This window comes from Polypterus senegalus, chromosome 1 (genome assembly GCF_016835505.1).
Source record: "Polypterus senegalus isolate Bchr_013 chromosome 1, ASM1683550v1, whole genome shotgun sequence".
Taxonomy (NCBI): Eukaryota; Metazoa; Chordata; class Cladistia; order Polypteriformes; family Polypteridae; genus Polypterus; species Polypterus senegalus.
In genome coordinates, this window is record NC_053154.1 from 194,962,964 (window position 1) to 194,986,865 (window position 23,902).

At 35.4% G+C, this 23,902-nt stretch overlaps 1 protein-coding gene across 1 annotated transcript in view; it reads right to left on the minus strand.

The window, feature by feature from the left end:
• atp13a3 (ATPase 13A3) overlaps positions 1 to 23,902 on the minus strand; it is a 241,614-nt gene that overhangs the window by 51,390 nt on the left and 166,322 nt on the right. The window contains exons 11-18 of the mRNA XM_039766114.1: positions 22,954 to 23,136; positions 20,880 to 21,037; positions 19,853 to 20,041; positions 19,548 to 19,609; positions 18,074 to 18,224; positions 17,703 to 17,816; positions 16,544 to 16,561; positions 16,287 to 16,440 (exon numbers count right to left, since the gene is read on the minus strand). Coding sequence (XP_039622048.1) covers positions 16,287 to 16,440; positions 16,544 to 16,561; positions 17,703 to 17,816; positions 18,074 to 18,224; positions 19,548 to 19,609; positions 19,853 to 20,041; positions 20,880 to 21,037; positions 22,954 to 23,136 — 1,029 coding nt within the window. The remainder of the gene's footprint in view (positions 1 to 16,286; positions 16,441 to 16,543; positions 16,562 to 17,702; positions 17,817 to 18,073; positions 18,225 to 19,547; positions 19,610 to 19,852; positions 20,042 to 20,879; positions 21,038 to 22,953; positions 23,137 to 23,902) is intronic.

The following is a 23,902-nucleotide window of genomic DNA, read 5'->3' on the forward strand; positions in this document are numbered from 1 at the left end:
GAGGCACCTAAAGCATGTGAAGAAGAAAGTGATTTACTGTGTGAGAAATTCAAGTGTTAGTGAAGCATACCAAGGTGAAGATTTTGCTTTGAACGTGCTCAGCAACTGCTGTTCACTGGATATCTGGGGCTCAAGAAAGAAGTATTAGATACAGATAATACCTTACAGAATTTCAGTCTGTTCATAAATGATGGCACGTTAGCTGTAATTCTGACTAAGCCCAAGCTACCGTATGTACACACAACTAATACAGCAGCGCACACTAAGCCAAATTCCAAGCTGCACGAGTCTGATGACCTTTATGATGAGCTACCACATTTCTTTGCACTTCTAGTATATCAAGATGTAATTCAAAATATGCTGGTCAACAAAACCTAGTAATGGACAGAAAAATTATGAGCGAGTAGCATTTCAGTTTAGTTCTCAGGTATCTACGGTACATTTTATTGAGGAAATCCTTTTTGAAAATAAAACGGTACTGATCGAGAGATTGACTAGGTCAACATACAATATCAGCAAATTGTAGCTGACCAGTCACTTCTGCTTTAAAAAGGTCCTTCAACAACGAAGCGATACAAACCTTGTAAAATTCCTGAGTTGGGAACCACAGGTAGGTAACTGAAGAGCTGCCAGCGGGTGAAAAACTAAACCTACTAATGTGTTTTGTATTTATTCTTTATCAATTTATCTTTTATGAGTTTTACATTCACAGCTAAAAATGCCTGATAATGTGAAAATAACCTGGTGGCAGTATAATATTTTAAAATATTTGCCCCCCCCCCCTTTCAATTTTCCTCTCTCTCTCTCAAAATAGATAGTTGAAATATCATAATCTTTTTGTTCTTAACATCAGCTATGTCATACACATTGCACATATACATATATATTATATATTAATATATATTAATATATATATATATATATATATATATATATATATTATATATATATATATATAATATATATATATATATATATATATATATATATATATATATATATATATATATATATATATATATATATATATATATATATATATATATATATATATATATACATACATATATATACTAGCAGAACACCTGTGCTTCCCAGCGAAGTAGTGTATTAAAGAAGTTATGAAAAAGAAAAGGAAAAATTTTAAAAATAACGTAAAATGATTGTTAATGTAATTGTTTTGTCATTGATATGAGTGTTGTTGTCATATATCTATCTATCTATCTATCTATATATATATATATATTGTCACACATGTGCGCATGGGAGGCAGCTAAAGGGCTTGAGTGAAGGCAGTTCGGAGGCATGCCACGGTGTGGCAGAGTGCACTGACTCTTTTTCTCCCTTGCCTGTAGACCATTCCCGGGGGATTTCACCTAGCTCTCCTGACATCACTTCTGGGACTGAGCCAATGGAAGTCAGCCACACCAGCTCCAATCCCTCTGATGTCACGTCCGGCTATGAACCAATGGTGGAAGACCACGTGCCGGATCCATATGACCTCACTTCCTGTCTCCCCCTTTAAAACCTGCCCCTTTTCCTTTGTTTCCTCAGTCTTGTTTTGGACTCAGTTGAATGCACTTCAGTGCTGATTATTTGTTAAAACGACTTTTGCAGCCTGGATACCACATTATACGGGTGGCTGCCCCAAACCTTTCTGTCCATGTCTCGTTCTTGTGACAATATATATATATATATAGCGCAAAATACCCGCGCTTGGCAGCGGAGAAGTAAAAAGAAAAGGAAACATTTTAATAATAACGTAACATGATTGACAATGTAATTGTTTTGTCATTGTCATGAGTGTTGCTGGCATATATATATATATATATATATATATATATATATATATATATATATATATATATACACACACACACACACACAATGGGGTGCCAAACAGGCAAATACATTGATTTTGTGAATATATAAAGTCATTCCCGAATATATAAAGTCAAAACTTGAATATATAAAGTCAGTGTCAGTATACATAAAGTCAAAACTTTTTTCTGAATATATAAAGTCAAAACCTGAATATATAAAGTCAGCGTCGGAATTTATAAAGTCATTCCTGATTATATAAAGTCAACATCGGAGTATATAAACTCACTCCTGAATATATAAAGTAGAAGTCAAAATGTATTGATTGAAACGACTCTGAACTGAACTAAGTGAACGAAAACGTATTCAGAAAAATAAATTAAAAAAACAGTTTGGTTAATGTTTTGAAAATGATGCATGTGCCCTGCCCAGGATTGGTTCCTGCCTTGCGCCCAGTGTTGGTTGGGATTGGCTCTAGCAGACCCCCGTGACCCTGTGGTCGGATTCAAGAGGTTGGGAAATGGATGGATATTCCAGCACTGACTTTGTATATTCCGACGCTGACTTTATATATTGAAGTTCTGACTTTATATATTGCAGCGCTTACTTTATATATTTAAGATTTGACTTTACATATTCCAGCGTTTACTTTATATATTACGAAATATTCCAACGCCGTCTTTATATACTCAGGTTTTGACTTTATATATTCGGGAATGACTTTATATATACAAGTTTTGACTTTATATAGTTAAATTTAGTCATCATTGCATAACTTTTTCTTTACCATAGAAATTTAAAAGAATAAATTCAACTTACATATCTAAGAAAGATATTTCTGGCGACTAAATAGAACCTACTTATATCCAAATTCGAGCTACTGAGCTGTCGCCTGCCTGCCTGAATAAGTGACCCTCGCTTCGCTCTTACTTTTTTATCATTCATTTAATCATGGCTAGTGGTGGAAAAATTATAAAATGGAAGGATGATTACACTGAGTATGGCTTTACCAAAACAATTATTGATGGCGAATCGATTATTCATAAAGCTTCAATTGGTGATCTGTTTTTATGTGTTAACCTCATATTTTTTCATACTTCTCAAACCAAGGTGGTGCGAGGGTAAAATGAATCGGGAAGCGCTGATCAATCGGTGTACTAGGAAATTATGCATTGACATAAGTTCCCCTTTGCTTCTAATGCAAAGTGTGATTAAATGCGTGATTTTTTAACACGTTATGGAGCACATGCATGGAAGCTTCTCAGCTGTGCTTGTGCTAAAAAAAAGAAACATTTTAAAAATAACGTAACACGATTGTCAATGTAACCTTTTGTAAGTAGTGCCTGGAGGATTCAGTGTGGAGAAACTGTAGAGACAGCATGTGTATTAACTTGTGGATTTTTCTGTGAGTATTTGGTAGCAGCATCACAAAGTCGCTTCCGTAACACTGCATTAGCTGCGGAGCTCAGCTCAGAGCGAAATGAGGTGAATGGGAGGGGAGATGATGACGTGACTCCCCCACCGCCTTAACTGTCAATCCCACACAAACACAGTCTCTCAATAAGCACATCCCTTCACCTGCAATTTTAACTTAGTTACAAAGTGATCAAAACGCTCGTTTATACCCTGCGTCCTCTCATTAAACTTGTATCCTGCATTACCCGTGGCCATGACAAACGCCAGCGGCAGCCTGTCTATGAACTTAATTTAAACTTTAGGTTTACACCATGCTTTGTTTCCGAAATAGCAGCACTCATGAATATGGTTGTATATGTCACTCGCTCGTTTCTTATTATTTCGCTGCCTTCTCAATTATATAATGCATGTTTTCTACAGCGCTTTTTGGAGCTCTTCCTGGTTTTCTACCTACTGCGTTGTCAGTTCACGTGATTACGTGGGAGGCGTGATGATGTCACACGAAACTCCGTCCCCCGCGGCTTTCGAGCTGAACTCCATTACAGTATATGTACGTAGAGAACAAGGAAGAACTCCAAACAGCGATGAGCACAAAACGCCATTTCACAATTGAGAAGGCAGAAAAACATTATGAAGCAAATGATGCATACAAGCATATTCATAAGTACAGCTACTGCGGAAACAAAGCACGGCGTGAACCGTAAGTTTATATTAAATTAAGTTCATAGACAGGCTGCCACTAGCGTTTGTAATTTAGTGCCTGCCCATATAAGGCCATCCATCAGCGGGAATCCAATACAAACACTAACGGGAAATATTCAAGTGTGAAGGACTGTGCTTATGCAGAGGAAGATGAGATGGTCAGGGTGGTGTTTGGCACAAACTCAGCGAAACTGCGAGAGAAACTTTTAAGTGCCGGGTCTTAGCTGACATTACACGAGATGGCACCAGCACAGCTGGGAACCTTCAATGCAAGAACACCAAGCGGCTCACATGAACTGGCGCGGTGCACAGACAAAAGCAACAGTTCCAAAGAGTGCTGAACAAAAACCGAATTACACAAATGAGAAGGCAGCAAAAAAATATGAAGCGTCTGATACATAGAATCATATTCATAAGTGCAGCTACTGCGGAAACAAAGCACACGGTGGAAAAGTGAATGTCCCGCTAAAGGAAGACAGTGTAAAAAAAAAAACCCGTGCATGCAGTTTGTCAGGTCTCGAATAAAGAAGAAGACAAGCTGTTTATTGATGCAGTAAGAAACTAATCGATGAATGAAACCTCTTATCTTTACAACGATTGACAAACACGGAATGTAACGTGAACACAACACATCGTACAAATCGACCCTGATTGAAACAAATAATGATAATCAAATCCTTGATGACAGCAACATTCAATAACACTCACAAAACAATTACTGTATATTGACAATCATGTTACGTTATTTTTAAAATGTTCCCTTTTCTTTTTCATAACTTCTACTTCTCCACTGCGATACGCGGATATATATATATATATACCCCGATCTACAGTACGGGCTGTGGCGCAATTGTAGAGTCTTCGCCTCTAATGCCGACATTCGAGGTTCGATTCGAGAGGGATGCACTGAGTATGTCGCGCTACCGATTCATTTACCTTCGCATCTCCTTGGTTTGGGGCGTATGAAAAATATTAGGTTAACGCAGAATCATGTTACGTTATTTTTAAAATGTTTCCCTTTATTAGCACAAGCACAGCTGAGAAGCTTGATGCATGTACTCCATACGCGTTAAAAATAACGCATTTAATCACACTTTCAATTCCAAGCAAACGGGAACTTTTGTCAGTGCATGATTTCCTGGTACATCCATTACACTGATGCACACATCACAGCTACAAAAATGTTAGAGTCGGAATAAAGCGCGTTCCTACGACTGATCATTTCGACTTCCCGAGCAAAGCCTTGATAAAAGCATGGTTTTGTGCACACTGAAAAGCAAGCAAAATTAGATGCATTACAGAAAGCGGACTTTGTGGCTCTTACTGGGGATCATTGGACTTCGTGACCGTTAGTAATTCTAATTACAAAATGTTCAATGATCACACTGTTTTAGCCTAATGTACAAAATAATTTTGGCTAATGTTACTCAGAGTTTAAAGATTAAGTTGGTCAAATTACCTTTTATGTTTCTGACTTATTTTTTAAGAAGAAAAACTGCACTTTATGTTGAAATTTTGGTTATTATTATTTAAAGACAATACTATTCTGAAAATCTACTTAAAGTACTTAAACTACCACTTTATTTTTAAGTCTGCCCAATTTTAACCAGGGATGATATTTTTGTTTCTGTTTTGAATTCAAATGCAGTTTAAAGGCTTTTTTTTTCAGAAATTAAAACAGCTTCAGTTTACAATATTCATGTACATGTCTATTATTTGATTCTGTAAGCCACTAAAACACTTTTAAATTAAAAAAACATTTGCGATTTGGGGCAAATTTACGTGTGCGATTACATACGATTAATCAAGATTAATTCTTACACAGCCTCTAATTAATTGGATTAATTTTTTAATCGAGTCCCACCTAATATATATATATGTGGATATATATATGTAGATTTGTATATATATACACATATATATATATGTGGATATGTATATGTGTATATACAGTATGTATATATGTATGTGTATAGATGTATATATATATATGCCAGCAACACTCATAACAATGACAAAACAATTATATTGTCAATCATGTTACGTTATTATTAAAATGTTTCCTTTTCTTTTCATAACTTCTTTAACACACTACTTCTCATAAGCTAGGTATTTTGCTAGTCTACATATATACACATACATATACATACATACATACATACATACACACACATATATAAACATATATATACATATACATACATATCTACATATATACACACACAGCTATTTCATTATCAGTGCAATACGCTGCTTGTTAAAACGGATAACTCCCGCTCTTACGTGCAAGTCTGCGTGGATATTATGATCTATCGTATTTGTTCAAGTTCTATTTAAATTTTAAATAGAAGGAATTTTTATTTAGTCGACAGAAATATCTTTGGTAGGAATGGTAAAAACAGACAGGAATATTATTCCTGAATAAATCAACTCAAACCTTAAACAACTTATAATATTTTGCTCTCCATAAAAATATATCCTGTCTAAATTATACAAGTTAGAAATAAAGTAAGCGTTAAAAGAACAAACATTCAAATTTCTTTACTTTTATGTAATTTTATATAAAAATAAACTTAGATTTTAAATATCCCAAAAGATTTTGCTCTCCATAAAAATATATCCTGTCAAAATTATACAAATTCAAATATGAACATGCTGCATAACAAAACCTGGAAATATAAATAAAATGTGTTCCTTTCAGCAATAACAAATCAAATCATTCAGTTGTCTTTGCTCATATGTCATCTTTTTTTGGCAACAAGTTCGTTTATGTTTGGTGTGAGGTTCTGTGTTGTGGAGATTCTCAGGATGGATTGCAGGTGCTCATCAGTGAGGCGACTCCTGTGTGCTGTTTTGTTAGTCTTTATCACTGAGAAGAGCTTCTCACACAGATATGTGGTACCAAACATGCACAAGGTTTGAGCCGCATGTAGACGGACTTTTTTTGTTCTTCAAAGTCACCAAAGCGCCGTGCAAACTCAGTGCGCTCAGTTTATCAGCAAAGTGTGTATTTGGGAACACCGTAGTGATGACTTGGTTCAACATTACTTGGCAACAGGGAAAGAGGGGCAAGTTGCACTAGTGCATTTGTGTCTCCCATAAAAACAGCTTCACTTGTGATTGTGCACTGGTAAGAACGTCCGCTGAAGTGTCAGATTCTTATTTAATTCTTCTGCTTTCTGTATTTTCTGCATTGCATTCAGGTCTTTCAGGTTACCCTGATGTTTTGTCTCATAATGCCGTCTTAGATTAAATTCTGTAATTACAGCCACATTAGCTCCACAAATGAGACACACGTGTTCAGTAAACATATACTCAGCCTCCCATCGGTTTTTAAAGGCTCTATTTTCAGAATCAACTTTTCTCTTCAGCATCGTGTGAGCTAGCTTCGCAATAACTTGCAGCATCATAAGCTAGACTTGATTAACGTGGTAAGTGTTAGGCAAGGCAGCTGAAGTGCTGCATTAAAATGTTAGAGTCGGAATAAAGCGCGCTCCTACGACTGATCATTTCGACTTCCGAGCAAAGCCTTGATAAAAGCATGGTTTTGTGCACACTGAAAAGCAAGCAAAATTAGATGCATTACAGAAAGCGGACTTTGTGGCTCTTACTGGGGATCATTGGACTTCGTGACCGTTAGTAATTCTAATTACAAAATGTTCAATGATCACACTGTTTTAGCCTAATGTACAAAATAATTTTGGCTAATGTTACTCAGAGTTTAAAGATTAAGTTGGTCAAATTACCTTTTATGTTTCTGACTTATTTTTTAAGAAGAAAACTGCACTTTATGTTGAAATTTTGGTTATTATTATTTAAAGACAATACTATTCTGAAAATCTACTTAAAGTACTTAAACTACCACTTTATTTTTAAGTCTGCCCAATTTTAACCAGGGATGATATTTTTGTTTCTGTTTTGAATTCAAATGCAGTTTAAAGGCTTTTTTTCAGAAATTAAAACAGCTTCAGTTTACAATATTCATGTACATGTCTATTATTTGATTCTGTAAGCCACTAAAACACTTTTAAATTAAAAAAAACATTTGCGATTTGGGGCAAATTTATTTGCAAGGATTACATACGATTAATCAAGATTAATTTTACACAGCCTCTAATTAATTGGATTAATTTTTTAATCGAGTCCCACACCTAATATATATATATGTGGATATATATATGTAGATTTGTATATATATATATATATATATATATATGTGGATATGTATATGTGTATATACAGTATGTATATATGTATGTGTATAGATGTATATATATATATGCCAGCAACACTCATAACAATGACAAAACAATTATATTGTCAATCATGTTACGTTATTATTAAAATGTTTCCTTTTCTTTTTCATAACTTCTTTAACACACTACTTCTCCGCTGCGAAGCGCAGGTATTTTGCTAGTCTACATATATACACATACATATACATACATACATACATACATACACACACATATATACACACAAATACATATATATATATACATATACATACATACACACACATATATAAACATATATATACATATACATACATATCTACATATATACACACACAGCTATTTCGTATCAGTGCAATACGCTGCTTGTTAAAACGGATAACTCCCGCTCTTACGCGGCAAGTCTGCGTGGATATTATGATCTATCGATTTGTTCAAGTTCTATTTAAATTTTAAATAGAAGGAATTTTTATTTAGTCGACAGAAATATCTTTGGTAGGAATGGTAAAACAGACAGGAATATTATTCCTGAATAAATCAACTCAAACCTTAAACAACTTATAATATTTTGCTCTCCATAAAAATATATCCTGTCTAAATTATACAAGTTAGAAATAAAGTAAACGTTAAAAGAACAAACATTCAAATTTCTTTACTTTTATGTAATTTTATATAAAAAATAAACTTAGATTTTAAATATCCCAAAAGATTTTGCTCTCCATAAAAATATATCCTGTCAAAATTATACAAATTCAAATATGAACATGCTGCATAACAAAACCTGGAAATATAAATAAAATGTGTTCCTTTCAGCAATAACAAATCAAATCATTCAGTTGTCTTTGCTCATATGTCATCTTTTTTTGGCAACAATTTCGTTTATGTTTGGTGTGAGGTTCTGTGTTGTGGAGATTCTCAGGATGGATTGCAGGTGCTCATCAGTGAGGCGACTCCTGTGTGCTGTTTTGTTAGTCTTTATCACTGAGAAGAGCTTCTCACACAGATATGTGGTACCAAACATGCACAAGGTTTGAGCCGCATGTAGACGGACTTTTTTTGTTCTTCAAAGTCACCAAAGCGCCGTGCAAACTCAGTGCGCCAGTTTATCAGCAAAGTGTGTATTTGGGAACACCGTAGTGATGACTTGGTTCAACATTACTTGGCAACAGGGAAAGAGGGGCAAGTTGCACTAGTGCATTTGTGTCTCCCATAAAAACAGCTTCACTTGTGATTGTGCACTGGTAAGAACGTCCGCTGAAGTGTCAGATTCTTATTTAATTCTTCTGCTTTCTGTATTTTCTGCATTGCATTCAGGTCTTTCAGGTTACCCTGATGTTTTGTCTCATAATGCCGTCTTAGATTAAATTCTGTAATTACAGCCACATTAGCTCCACAAATGAGACACACGTGTTCAGTAAACATATACTCAGCCTCCCATCGGTTTTTAAAGGCTCTATTTTCAGAATCAACTTTTCTCTTCAGCATCGTGTGAGCTAGCTTCGCAATAACTTGCAGCATCATAAGCTAGACTTGATTAACGTGGTAAGTGTTCGGCAAGGCAGCTGAAGTGCTGCATTATGGGATCTGTAGTTTATTGTGTTACCAGCGCTTCATATACCCGGGCCATTAATAACAATAATACAGTATATAAAATGATCTCGCGGGCTGGATATAATTACACGCCGGGCCGGATGTGGCCCATGGCCCTTGAGTTTGACACATATGGACTAAATAGAACTTGAAAAGATATATTTTTTCAGATGTGATCGCGCAATTCAGATAAAGTTGACGCGCACTACAGCCTGAATGCCTCAATAAGTCATCCTCCCCTCGCTCTTACTTTTTTACCGTTCATCTAATGAATACACCGAGTATGGCTTTACCAAAACAATCATTGATGGCGAATAAAGTATCCATTATTCGAGTATGTAGATCGGGGTATATATATATATATATATATATATATATATATATATATATACACATATATATATACACATATATACACATATATATATACATATATATATATATATATATATATATATATATATATATATATATATACATATACACATATACATATATATATACACATATACATATATATGTGTGTATATATATGTATATATGTATGTATGTATGTGTATATGTATATATATGTATATATATATATATATATATATATATATATATATATATATATATATATACACCAGCGTATCGCAGCGGAGCGTAGTGTGTTAAAGAAGCTATGAAAAGAAAAGGGAACATTTTAAAATAACGTAACATGACTGTCAATATACAGTAATTGTTTTGTGAGTTTTACTGAGTGTTGCTGTCATCAAGGATTTGATTATCATTATTTCTTTCAATCAGGTTCGTATTTGTAGGATGTGTTGTGTTCAAGTTACATTCCGTGTTTGTCAATCGTTGTAAGGGTGACAGGTTTCATTCATCGATTCGTTTCTTACTGCATTAATAAACAGCTCGTCTTCTTCTTTATCTGAGACCCGACACACTGCATGCACAGGTTTTTTTTACACTGTCTTCCTGTAGCGGGACATTGACTTTTTCCACCGTGTGCTTTGTTTCCACAGTAGCTGCATTTATGAATATGCTTGTATGTATCAGACGCTTCATATTTTTTTGCTGCCTTTTCAATTGTGTAATTCGTTTTTTGTTCAGCACTCTTTGGAACTGTTCCTTCTTGTCTGTGCACTGCGTCAGTTCACGTGAGCCGTTCGGTGTACATGCATCGAAGTTTCCCAGCTGTGCTGGTGCCATCTCGTGCTATGTCCATGGCTGTATCTAATGTTACCGAAGTCCCGGCACTTAAAACTTTCTCTCACAGTTTCGTTGAGTTTGTGCCAAACACCACCCTGACCATCTCATCCTCCTCTGCATAAGCACAGTCCTTCACCCGTGAATATTTACCTGTGGCAGTTTGCTATTGGATTGCCGCTGACGGGCAATATATGGGTAGGCACTAAATTACAAACGCCAGCGGCAGCCTGTCTCTAAACTTAATTTAAAGTTTAGGTTTACATCGTGCTTTGTTTCTGAAGTAGCAGAACTCATGAATATGGTTGTATATGTCACTCGCTCGCTTCTTATTGTTTCGCTGCCTTCTCAATTATATAATGCATGTTTTCTTCAGCGCTTTTTGGGCCTCTTCTTGGTTTTCTACGTACTGCGTGATTACGTGGAAGGCGTGATGATGTCTGCGAAACTCCACCCCCACGGGTTTCAAGCTCATCTCCATTACAGTAAATGGAGAAAAACAGCTTCCAGTTATGACCATTACGCGTAGAATTTCAATATGAAACCTGCCCAACTTTTGTAAGGAAGCTGTAAGGAATAACCCTACCAAATTTCAGCCTTCTACCTACACGGGAAGTTGGAGAATTAGTGATGAGTCAGTCAGTCAGTGAGGGCTTTGCCGTTTATTAGTATATATATATATATATATATATATATATATATATATATATTATACACACACACAGTGGTACCTCGAGATACTGAACAGCTCTGTATACGAGAAATTCATGATACGAGGAAAGTATGCTAAAAATTCGGATCTAAATACGAGTATTGGTTCGCAGAACGAGCCATGAGCCAGGCTGTGGGTATACGTGATGCGTTTCCCGATCCACCTTGACTCGGGGGATTCACCCAAGCTGACACTACCAGCCCGTCAGCTCACTCAGTGTTCCTTGTTCTCCCGTAGCGTGAGGATCTACGCGTTTGTGATTTCATGGTTTCGCTCTAGCAGTTCGCCATATAAGCGTATCCAAAAATATCATGGACATGCAGACGGAGAATAGGAGAAGATTGCCCTCAAGAGGAGAGAGAGAGACAGAGAGAGAGAGAGAGAGAGAGAGAGAGAGAGAGAGAGAGAGAGAGAGGAGAGAGAAAAAGAGAGAGAGAGAGAGAGAGGCGAGAGAGAACCATCAGCTCAGTTATGATCACATGACGCTCAGCAGACAAAGTGTATCCATACTACTCATATTGCAAGACATCGCTCATTTTATCAAGTCAAAATTAATAAAAAAAATTTAGCTTGTCTTGCAAAACACTTGTAAACCAAGTTACTCGCAAAACCGAGGTTCCACTTGTATATATTATTTATCAGTGTTATTTGTTAGGAAAATTAATTTTTATGTTGATATTTTTGGGGGTGCAGGACGGATTAACTGGATTTCCATTATTTTCAATGGGGAAGTTTGTTCTAGAAACGAGAAATTCGCTATACAAGCTCAGTGCTGGAACGAATTAAACTTGTATCTGGAGGTTCCACTGTATTTGTGTGTGTATATATATATATATATATATATATATATAGTATTACTGCAATAGACTGGCACCGTGTCCAGGGTTTTTTCCTACCTTGCATCCAAAGCTGCTGGGATAGGCTCCACGTCTCCTGCGATCCTGCTCTTTCTCTCCTAATCTCAGATCCTGTTTCTGTCATTTTTGACTGTCCTCAGTCCTATTACTGCTCTTACTATACACATTAAGGGTTTACTGTTCTTATGCATGGGCTATTAAAGTCTCACTGACACTAAACATGACATTACATGCTTGTTTTTCTTTGTTTCTGTCAATACAGCTAGGTGGGGTCTGCACAATTATTCCAACCTAAGAGCCTTGTTCTACCTATGCCCCCATGATTTTCATGATTACACCTGTCAGAATACAGTAGAATCTGTTTTCTGATTTTTTTATATTCATGATTACACCTGTCAGAATACAGTAGAATCTGTTTTCTGATTTTTTATATCTTTTCAGGCCTGCAGGTGTCAAAATTCTGTCTATAAATTTTATGTGCCTGAGATGGAACCAGAGATCAATATGGCTGGTAAAAAATAAAGCCCAGTATGGGAGATTTAAGAATACAATATTGAAGGAATTAATTGTAAGCACATTATCTTGGAACAAGATATGTTGTGTGCTGTAGACATTTACAGTAAAAAACCCACAAACCTTAAAATTCACCTAAATTTTATCACAAATTGGCCCAATCTGAGCAAGGAAAGTAAAAGATAAAAAGTGCCAACAGTCATTAGAACATTAGAACAATCTAGACGAGAACAGGCCATTCAGCCCAACAAAGCTCGCCAGTCCTATCCACTTGTTTCCTTCAAGAAAACATCAAGTTGAGTTTTGAAAGTCCCTAACGTCTTACTGCCTACCACACTACTTGGTAGCTTATTCCAAGTGTCTATCTTTCTTTGTGTAAAGAAAAACTTCCTAATGTTTGTGCGAAATTTACCCTTAAGTTTCCAACTGTGTTCCCGTGTTCTTGATTAACTCATTTTAAAATACAAGTCTCGATCCACTGTACTTATTCCTTTTAGAATTTTAAATACTTCAATCATGTCACCTCTTAATTTTCTTTTGCTTAAACTGTAAAGGCTCAGCTCTTTTAATCTTTCCTCATAATTCAACCCCTGTAGACCTGGAATCAGCCTAGTCGCTCTTCTCTGGACCTTTTCTAGTGCTGCTATGTCCTTTTGTAGCCTGGAGACCAAAACTGCACACAGTACTCAAGATGAGGCCTCACCAGTGCATTATAAAGGTTGAGCATAACCTCCTTGGACTTGTACTCCACAGATCGTGCTATATAACCTAACATTCTGTTAGCCTTCTTAATGGCTTCTGAACACTGTTGGGAAGTTGATAGCTTTGAGTCCACTATGACTCCTAAATCCTTCTCATAAGGTGTACTCTCGATTTTCCCAACCGCCCATTGTGTATTCAAACCTAATATTTTTACTTCCTATGTGTAATACTTTACATTTACTGACATTAAATTTCATCTGCCACAAATCTGCCCAAGCCTGTATGCTATCCAAGTCCTTCTGTAATGATATAACGGATTCCAAATTATCTGCTAATCCACCTATCTTGGTATCATCTGCAAACTTAACCAGCTTGTTACTTATATTCCTATCTAAATCATTTATATATATTAAAAATAGCAGGCCCTAGCACTGACCCCTGTGGAACACCACTCTTAACATCGCCAGTTCTGATGAGGTTCCGTCGCACCATCACCCTCTGCTTCCTGTGTCTGAGCCAATTCTGCACCCATCTAAAAACATCACCCTGAACTCCCACTTCTTTTAACTTGATGCCCAACCTCTCATGTGGCACCTTATCAAATGCTTTCTGAAAGTCCAGATAAATAATATCATAAGCTCCACTTTGATCGTATCCTTTTGTTGCCTCCTCATAGAATTCCAACATGTTAGTAAAACACGACCTCCCTCTTCTGAACCCATGCTGACTGTTCAGAATAACTCCTGTCCTTGCCATGTGTTGCTCAATCTTATCCTTAATAATTCCTTCCATTAATTTTCCTGTGATGCATGTTAAGCTTACTGGCCTATAGTTGCTTGGATCTGCCCTGTCACCCTTTTTATATAATGGGATGATATTTGCCATTTTCCAGTCCTTTGGAATCTCTCCAGTGCACAGTGACTTCCTAAAAATATGTCAAGGGTTTATATATGTACTCACTAGCCTCCTTAAGAACACGAGGATAAATATTATCTGGGCCTGGTGATTTGTTTGATTTCATCTTATTTAATCTGAGCAGCACTTCTCCCTCTACAATTTCCAAATCCCTCAGTACCTCCTTAGTAGTCGTGTTTACCTCTGGGAGGTTATCCACTTGCTCACTTGTAAACACCTCAGAAAAATGTAAGTTTAGGGCATCTGCTATTTCATTGTCTGTATCTTTTAATTCCTCTTTACTATTCCTGATGAACTTGACCTCCTCCTTAACTGTTCTTTTACTACTAAAATACTGAAAGAATCTCTTGGGGTCTTCTTTGCCTTATCTGCTATATTCCTCTCCAACTGTCTTTTAGCCTCTCTGATATCCTTCTTAATGGTTGCCCTCATGTTCTCATATGCTACATTCTCTTTGCAGTCATTAGTCTTATATGCCTTATACAGCAGTTTTTCCTTTGCAACTTCTTTTTAAATCTTTATTAATCCATTGTGGAGTTTTTTAGTTTCCTATTAATTCCAAATTTAGGTATGTATCTGTCCTGCATTACATGTAAAACATTTTTAAACCTGTTCCACTGCTCCTCGACTGTCTCCACATTTAAAAGCTTATCCCAGTCTATCCCTTAGACTTTGTCACATCTGCTCAAAATTAGCCCTACCAAAGTTCAACTTAACAATTTTAGTCTTTGCATCTGTACTCTTACAAAATAACTATTATATTATGGTCACTTGACCCTAGTGGTTCAATCACCTCTACACCCTCAATTCTATCCTGATTATTACAGAATACTAAATCCAGACAGGCTTCACCCCTTGTTGGTGCTTTAACATGCTGTGTTAAAAAACAGTCGCTGATTACTTCTAAAACTCCTGCTCTTGTGCTCCTCCATCTGCAAGGTTATCCCAGTTAATATTTGGATAATTAAAGTCCCCCATGACTATAATATCCCCCTGTAAACTTGCCTTTTTGATATTACTAAAAGATGTGTGTTGAAATTACTGTCTGAATTGGGTGGTCTATAACACACTCCTAAAATAAGACCTTTTCCCTAATATTTTCCAGGCGAAGCCACATGTCCTCACTAAGATGGGGCTCATCATCCAACTGAAGATAACTTACATTTAAACCCTGTTTGGCTAAAACAGCAACCCCACCTCCTTTTCTGTTCGGTCTATCAGTCAGCAGACATTTGTTCAGAACAAATGACAGAAAATATTTAAAGAATTATAAAATAGTTCAAAATTGTTCATACTCAGTATCTGTTTTTGATTATACTTGTTTATATTAGTCAAAAACAAAACCAGATAGTAAACCATGTAGTGTAGTAAGCTTCCACTAACATTAAACTCGTATCCAGACCCGCTATGTGTACAGTTCTATCTGATTTTGACAGAAAACTAAGCTCCATAGTAGCTCTTTAACCATACCATAATTACTAAAATTAAAACTGAAACTAATATATAAATTAATAAAATAAAAACTAATATAAAAAGGCAAAACTATAATAACCTTGCTCATCACATTAAAAATATAATTCTGACAAATATATTAATAAAGAAGGTAATATTAACAAAAGAAACGCTGACCTGTGTCTTTTTTACAAAGGCTAGCAACTACTTCTGGTGCACCTTTCAGGTATGCATCCATGCGTCTCTCCCCAAGAGTTCGAGTAACAACACTCATCCTTTGAAAGGATGATGAAAAAGGAAATTGTCTGACTATCCCAATTTCATAAGTTGTCTGTTGAGGAGAGAAAAAACAGGAAAGTTTCAGAAAGTAATGATGGTATATCACAATAAAAATCAGAAATGTTAGAATTAAAAAAAAAAAAGGTCTTACTCACCGGTAGCTCATAAAGTTCCTTAAGGAGGAAAAAGAAACATACAAATAAATAAAGTTCTAAAACCCACATACAAAAAATATTATAACAAAAGAAATCTCAGGATCTCAGTTGACTAATGATATTATACTTTCTGCACAACCAGAATACGCTGCAACTGAGAAGGCCTTGACAAAAGACAAATACGTTTTACCTAATTTCCTGTGAAATACACTGTGTGGACCAATGAAAAGCAAACAAAATATATATAAATTGCTGTTTAAAATATTTGTCAGTTGTACATTGGTGCAAACAATACCTTTAAGCTAGTTATTAATATGTTCTGCCAGATCGGGTTCCCCAACTCTAGTCCTGGAGGGCCCCAGTGGCTGCAGGTTTTTATTCTAACCCTTTTCTTAATTAGTGACCAGATTTTGCTGCTAATTAACTTCTATTGAATTCATTTTATTTGACTTGCTCTTGAAGACTCACTCCCCTTAATTGTTTCTTTTTCCTTAATTAGCAAACAAACAATAATGAGATGCAAAATAAGCCAAAACATGACCAGCAAACTGTGTCCATCATACAATATCTGAAAATAAAGAAAGATGACAGTCTCAGGAATGGTGATCTGCTCAGATCCCCAAAACAATTTCACAGTGCTCCTTGAAAAGAGAAACTCAACAATTTCTAAAATATATGATACTGCTCAATGAGAGCAGCAAAAAGCCACGGAATTAAAGAATGGGTTTAATTAACACCACAAATCAGAGCGTAATTAAGCAACTAGTTGGAATGAAATTGGTTGGAGTTTCAGGCCCACTGGTTTTCTGTTGGCTCACTGACTTCACATTTCATTTCTGTTTGGGGGCAATTTAAGGAAATGAATTAAGCAATTCAGAGGAATGATGAAGAAATTCAGGGATACAAATATTAAAAAAACAAGTCAATTAAAATTAATTCAAAAATTAATTAGCAGCAAAAACAGTGCACTAATTAAGAAAAGGGTTAGAATGAAAACCTGCAGCTGCTGGGGCCCCCCAGGACTGGAGTTAGAGACCCCTGTGCTAGATTTATCAACTGCATCTCTTGACTAATAAATATGAACCATAGCCTACTGTAAAGACCCAGTCAGAAAAGAGAAAGACAAACCAATAAAAAACAGTCTTGCAAAGCATCATACCATTTCATGTTGTGGTGCTGCAGCCTCTGGAAGCAGCTGTTTTGGAGGTTGAACTACTGTGGGCATCATCCGATCATGCAAAGCTGTCTCCTCTTCTGTTGCTTCTTCTAAAATCTGGGAGGAGAAGAATAATTTACTAATAGACACATTGCAGATTAATTCCACAGAATTTATGTATTAGGAAGTCAACAGAAAAAAAGCAAACTCATTTAATAAAAGTACCCTTATTCATAGTTTGTGGCACTACATATAGTAACAAATACAGAACAACATACAAACATTTTTCTATTAGTCTTCTTTTAAGTACACTGATACGTAAAGTTGGAACTGGATTTGTTTTGCAAAATTATTATAATCATCATGATACTCACCCATCCAGTTGCCTCAAACATCTTCAGGTCGAGAGGATCTCCTGAAATTTGCCCCTCAATCTTGGTAAGTGAGTGACAAGTTGCCATGCAAGCCACAAAACTGGATTTTACTAAATGTTCCTTGAATCCAGAAGTTTCAGGCTCAAGAAAACTGAACAAAGGAAAAATCTGTTTTTAAAAACTGCACCTGTTGAACTACAATAAATTGTATGATTGGAAATAATTGTTTCTCCTTGTTTTAACGATAACTTACAGATATCTAAGGCAGAACTGCGCTAGGAAGAATCACTAAATATTTCATTCATATTAATTAACTCAAAAGTATTTCTCAGGAAATTTTTCAAATACAATTTAACAAAGGATACAGACATGCAAGAGCAGTGCCAAAGACAATTGTGCATAACAGTATAAAAAAGGACGGTAGTATTAGTCAGGCCCGGCACTTTAAATAATGCCGCCTGGGGCAAGGTGCATTTTTACTGCCCTTTATTTCCCACTCCCATATATCCTTACTAGGTACAAGATAATGCACATAATTCACATACTATTCATATTGCTGTGCAGGCTCCACAATACAGTGCATTCTCTGAACAATGGACAAAAAATGCATGAAAATGTTTTTTCTGAAGAAAACAAAAATTAATGGAATTTGACAAATTGACATAATCAGTATGCATACAATCAGACAGGAACTGCCATTATCTGTTGACTTCATTTTTATGACTAAAGCCTTCTTTAATTATTTTAAGATAATTTATAAACAAAGGAAAAAATATCCTCAAAATAGCATGTTATAATAAACATTTACTGACTTCTGAAAAGAGTCAGTTCAATGCTCCTTGTAGCATATAGTAAAACCTGAAGGCTGTATTTGCATTTTTTGGGTACTATGGATTTTACAACACATGCTCCTTTATTTTTACTGAATTCATGAACTTTAGAACAAATCCAAGTTCTGCTGCGCTTTGATCTCATTTTAGACAGTGGAAACTGATTATATCTACTGAGTGACTGATATTATGCCAAGCAAGCATATTTATTTAGGAATTTCCCAATACTCTGCCGGCACATTCTTGATGTTATGCTGTGTGTGCTGTCCATAAAATAGAACAGAAACAAAGAAAGAATGGTTGTACACATCCTGATGGTGGTGTACACCACTTAAGCTACTGGTGGAAAAAAGGTTTGTTTAGTAATAAGAGTGTGAAACAAAATTAGTTCCACGAGGACTTATATTGGAGAGAACTAAGTTTGAGAAAGAGGGCATTGGGCTGTTATCACTACCCAAGAAACTACCCACAAATGCAAATCTCCTTCATAAAGCATGTTTCTTGAGAAAGTATTCAATTCACTTACCTATTACAAATGGATACTTAGAAATAAATTTAGTTAAAAAAACCCAAGCCTAGTAAATAAAATGTGTTTATTTTAAAATTGTCTGAAGATATAACACTTTTATATTATAGATTCTTACCAGTTTTGTTCAACTCTATGGATTCCCCATAAGTCAAGGCCATCTTCTGTTAGTGTTCCAGTCTGTTTAAAAACAGAATAAACCACTCAACCACTGCAAGGGTAGCACTTTAAATATGGACATGGATTTTGTCAAGTCTCTTACATAGAATTAAGTTCTTCTAAAAAAATTCACATATATTTAAATAAAATAATTTGAATCTCAACAAAGTGAAAATATTCCAATTAGCAACCAAACATATGACAAAAATAAATTTAAATTTAATACTGGAAACCAAATAAGAGTTAAGTGTGTTTTTCTCTGACCTTGTCAAAGCAGACAAGATTGAGCTGCCCACAAATGTTTATTCTCTGTGGACTAATGCAGAAGATTCCAATTCTTTTGAGCCTCTTCTGTGCATAGACAATTCCAGCAGTCATGGCCGCAGGTAATGCTGGTGGGACTGTGATAGTAATTATGTCCAGAGACTCTATGATTATTGTTGATGCTGGCACCTGTAAGTACAATAGCAGAGTATTCCTCAAGACATGTTATGCAAGAAACAAAACTAAGCATTATTATGGCCAAAGTACATGGTATATATGCAAAGGAAATGTGGCTGCTGTATTAGTGTGCGTTGGGCAAATTACGTGTTACAGCTATTACACACTCAAATCTAGTCAGGAACAGAATTTAACACTCAGACAAGCAGAAGCTTATTCATTTATCATGATAACAATAGTTGCCATTAGCCCACATAGAAAGATGGACATTTTTTTGTTTGATTTGAGAGTCACCTACCTTGTATATATGTTAAACTTTTTTATCATTACTCTTTCAAATTGTAATTTTCATTCTTTGTCAATCAAAAGGGTAGTTCAACTGATTCCACTGTTTTCATTTACCTTTACCCTTGTATAATTTAATTTATTTTCCAACTAAAAATTGTTCCTCTAATATTAACCATTTCTTCTGTAGTAACCCTAATTATGAAAGGTACTATATAAAATACATATAAATTATTAATTTCTCCAGAATCACACTGTATTAAGATTCACAAAATAAAACAATTTAAAACTCTGCTCTCCTTAGGACTGTGGAAGTTTACTTTCAAAGCAAAATGGAACACATTAGTTTGGATCATAAACTTCATTTTAAAGGAAAGTACCACATATTAATTAAAAATCTTATCTTTGCATAATATCATAGTTTTTGTGTCACTATTTTTATGTACTTAACTTTCTATTGGGGTGGGAGAAGGTTCCTTTAGTTTTTTGTTTACTTTGCTATTATCATTGTATAAAGCACAATAAAAAAAAAATCATATAAGTAAGGAAATACTGTATATTTTACCTTGTTCATGATGCTATTGACAACTGTGTATATAAAGCCAATTGCAGCCACTGCCACAAGACACAGAAGAAAAAGATAAGCGTCTCGGTACAGCTTGAAATCCATTGGTTTTGGGTACAAAATTGATCGTACCAACTGTCCCTTTGATGTACTGAAGCCTAAAGAAAAGAAAACAACTTTTGTCAATCTCTCTTCTTAAGAGACATTTATAAAGGGAAAATTTATATTTATAAGGAGAAATTTATATTTATGAACAAACATTATAAATATACAAGACAGACCACATGAAACTCCTTCACTTTGTCTGTTCCTGGGCCAGACAAGTGATAATCTTGCTTTTCAACAAATAAACCAAACAATCTAAATAAAATAATACATGAGTAACACAAGCATTATTGAAGGAAAACACAGTATATACACATTTATATACCGACAGTACAAACACTTATTAACAAATTATTCATTGGAGGCCATCTTATAAATGCTTTTGCAAGATTTCACATCTGGTACTAAGTTAAACTGGATTTTTTTTTTCTTGTTTATAGGTTCCTCAAATCCCCCAGTCCTATAGTGTCTATGGATATATTTCTGTGTGACATCACAGCCTGATGCTGTCAAGTGGAGCTTGAGTTAGCTGCTGTGAGTTAGTGGAACAAGTTTACAGCTTACCTCACAAGTTTATCTTTTAAACTTAGAGATAACAAAAAATGTTGAGTTTATTCCCCCTTTCTCATAGGTGGGGGTTGATTTGATTTTAGTTTTGTGAAGTTTGACTTGATTTTATAGAATGTATGATGCTTTAAATAAATTCAATAAAATAAAAAGAATTGAGTTCCCCAAGCACAAACATGTACAAGGAACTTTACTCTATACATAAGCTGCATACATAACGACAAACACAGCTATGCCAACCCATTCCTAAATAAGACTAGGTGAAAATACAGCGGTCACTATAACTCTCAGACATAAACAGAACAAAACAGAAGACAATAGTATATAAAACAATATATCGCAGAACCCATCACAGTGACAAAATTATCAAGTTACAATATTGAAAAGCAAAAAAAAACAAAACAAAAAACAATGCAGTAGTGAGGTAGCTTAGAGAACACTGATTAATGGCCACTACCTTTCGCGGGAAAAAGTGTTTTTTTTTTTTAAATTATATGTTGTGGCGGATGGCGGTGGCCCATGCCTGGCTGGGACGCCCCATCAACACTTGGTCCGGGGTAACAGCCATAGGCTACACACTACTTCCCCCGAAGCGCTTGGTGGCAGCCCTCCTGGGTTGCATCAGGAACACAGGCATGGGACTTTGGAGCTCTGCCTTGTTGGGCTCCTTGGCCACTGCCGGGGGAGCTGCACGGCTTCCTGAGCCCATCTAAGAGGCAATGCAGTCACACCAAGAATTGCAGCCAGATGCAGGTTATTAAGCACCTGCAGCACTTCCGGGTGGGCTATAAAAGGAGCCAGCAGCCACCCCTCTGGAAATCAGAGTCGGGAGGAGGAGGACAACGCTTGCCGGGGGGAATGGTGGTGAATAATGCACAGATTATAATTTTTCTAACAAATTTATCCCCTAATATTGTCTTTGTTATTTCTGAAGGATGTTTCTGTGTTTCTTTTAAACAATTAAATAATATTGCCAACCAAATCAACTATCAATTAAGAAATTGATAGGTTAATTATAGTCTGAATTCCTATGCATATAAAAATAACTATCATAAAATTAAATTACTGAAAGAAGTTAAGGTCAAGTACTAAATATTAATAATATCAGTGGCAAGAAAGATTCTGGGAAGGGACCAATTCATGATGAAAGAATGACTGGAAAACTAGAAAAAAATAAACTAGAAAACATGAATTATAAAAGAAAAAAAAAAAAACAGGCATATGGAAAAGAAGAAAATAGCAAATTTCAGACTGTCGCATTACACCAGGATTTGAAACCTACCTTCTGAAGCTGTAGTGCAGCAGCACTATCACAACACCGTATCTAGTAATAATTACTGAATATGGAATACTGAATGTTAATTACTGAATAAAGAAACCTAGTTGTATGAAGTTATCTTACCAGTTCTTACCACCACTGCTTTCACAAGTTCTCCTGCATAAAAACGTGTCTGGATTACATTTGTCCCACAATACAATATATGTCGTTTGTGTTCCTCCAAACTGAAGACTTCATCTTGATCTGTTTCTTTCATACCTCTACTAGGATTTGGCAGGTTAGTCTTTGTAACTGGAATGCTTTCTCCTATTATGAAACAAAATTTATTCAGAAATGCTTGTCATATAAAGAATAAAACAATTTACAGCTCCTATCAATGCAATAAAAAAGCTAATGCACATTAATCAGTTATGTACAACAGAATCTCAATGAAATATATAAGGAAATTCAGAATGTGAATGTATTTAATATATATAAAAATAAAATCTTTGACTTTTCCTTGTAACGAGGCTATTAGTTAAACTTATTTTCATTACTCCTTATTCATTGTTATTTGGATGCATAGGAGCTCTTCTACATGTTTCTCCATGTTTTCTTAGATATATGTTATCAAACATGATGAAATCAAATCCCACTTTCTTTAAATATGAGAATAGAAGCACGTCAGCTGTCTCTGTCACCTTATATTCAGCATATAACAGCATGTAAAGTCCATAGCTGGTGTTAATGAACAATATGTAAAAATACTTGCAGGGTTATGACAGGAAGGCATTTTTACTGGATTTATGTGCATTAAATAATTTTATATGACATAATGGCATTGTTTTTGAGTAGCTGTTGATTTTGCACTCATAGTATTTTCTTAAGAAGACTTGTTATCTGATGTTGATCTATTCCTAAAATAAGTTATAACTGACAGTATCAAATAACAATCAAGCCATTGTATGTGGCTTAATGAGGCGAGTAATGTTATACATGCTGTCCTAAGCAGAATCAGGGCACAATAAAAAAAATGAAGCAAACACTCATAGGTGAACAAGTTACAAGACTTGGCACAAACGAGAGTGGCTAC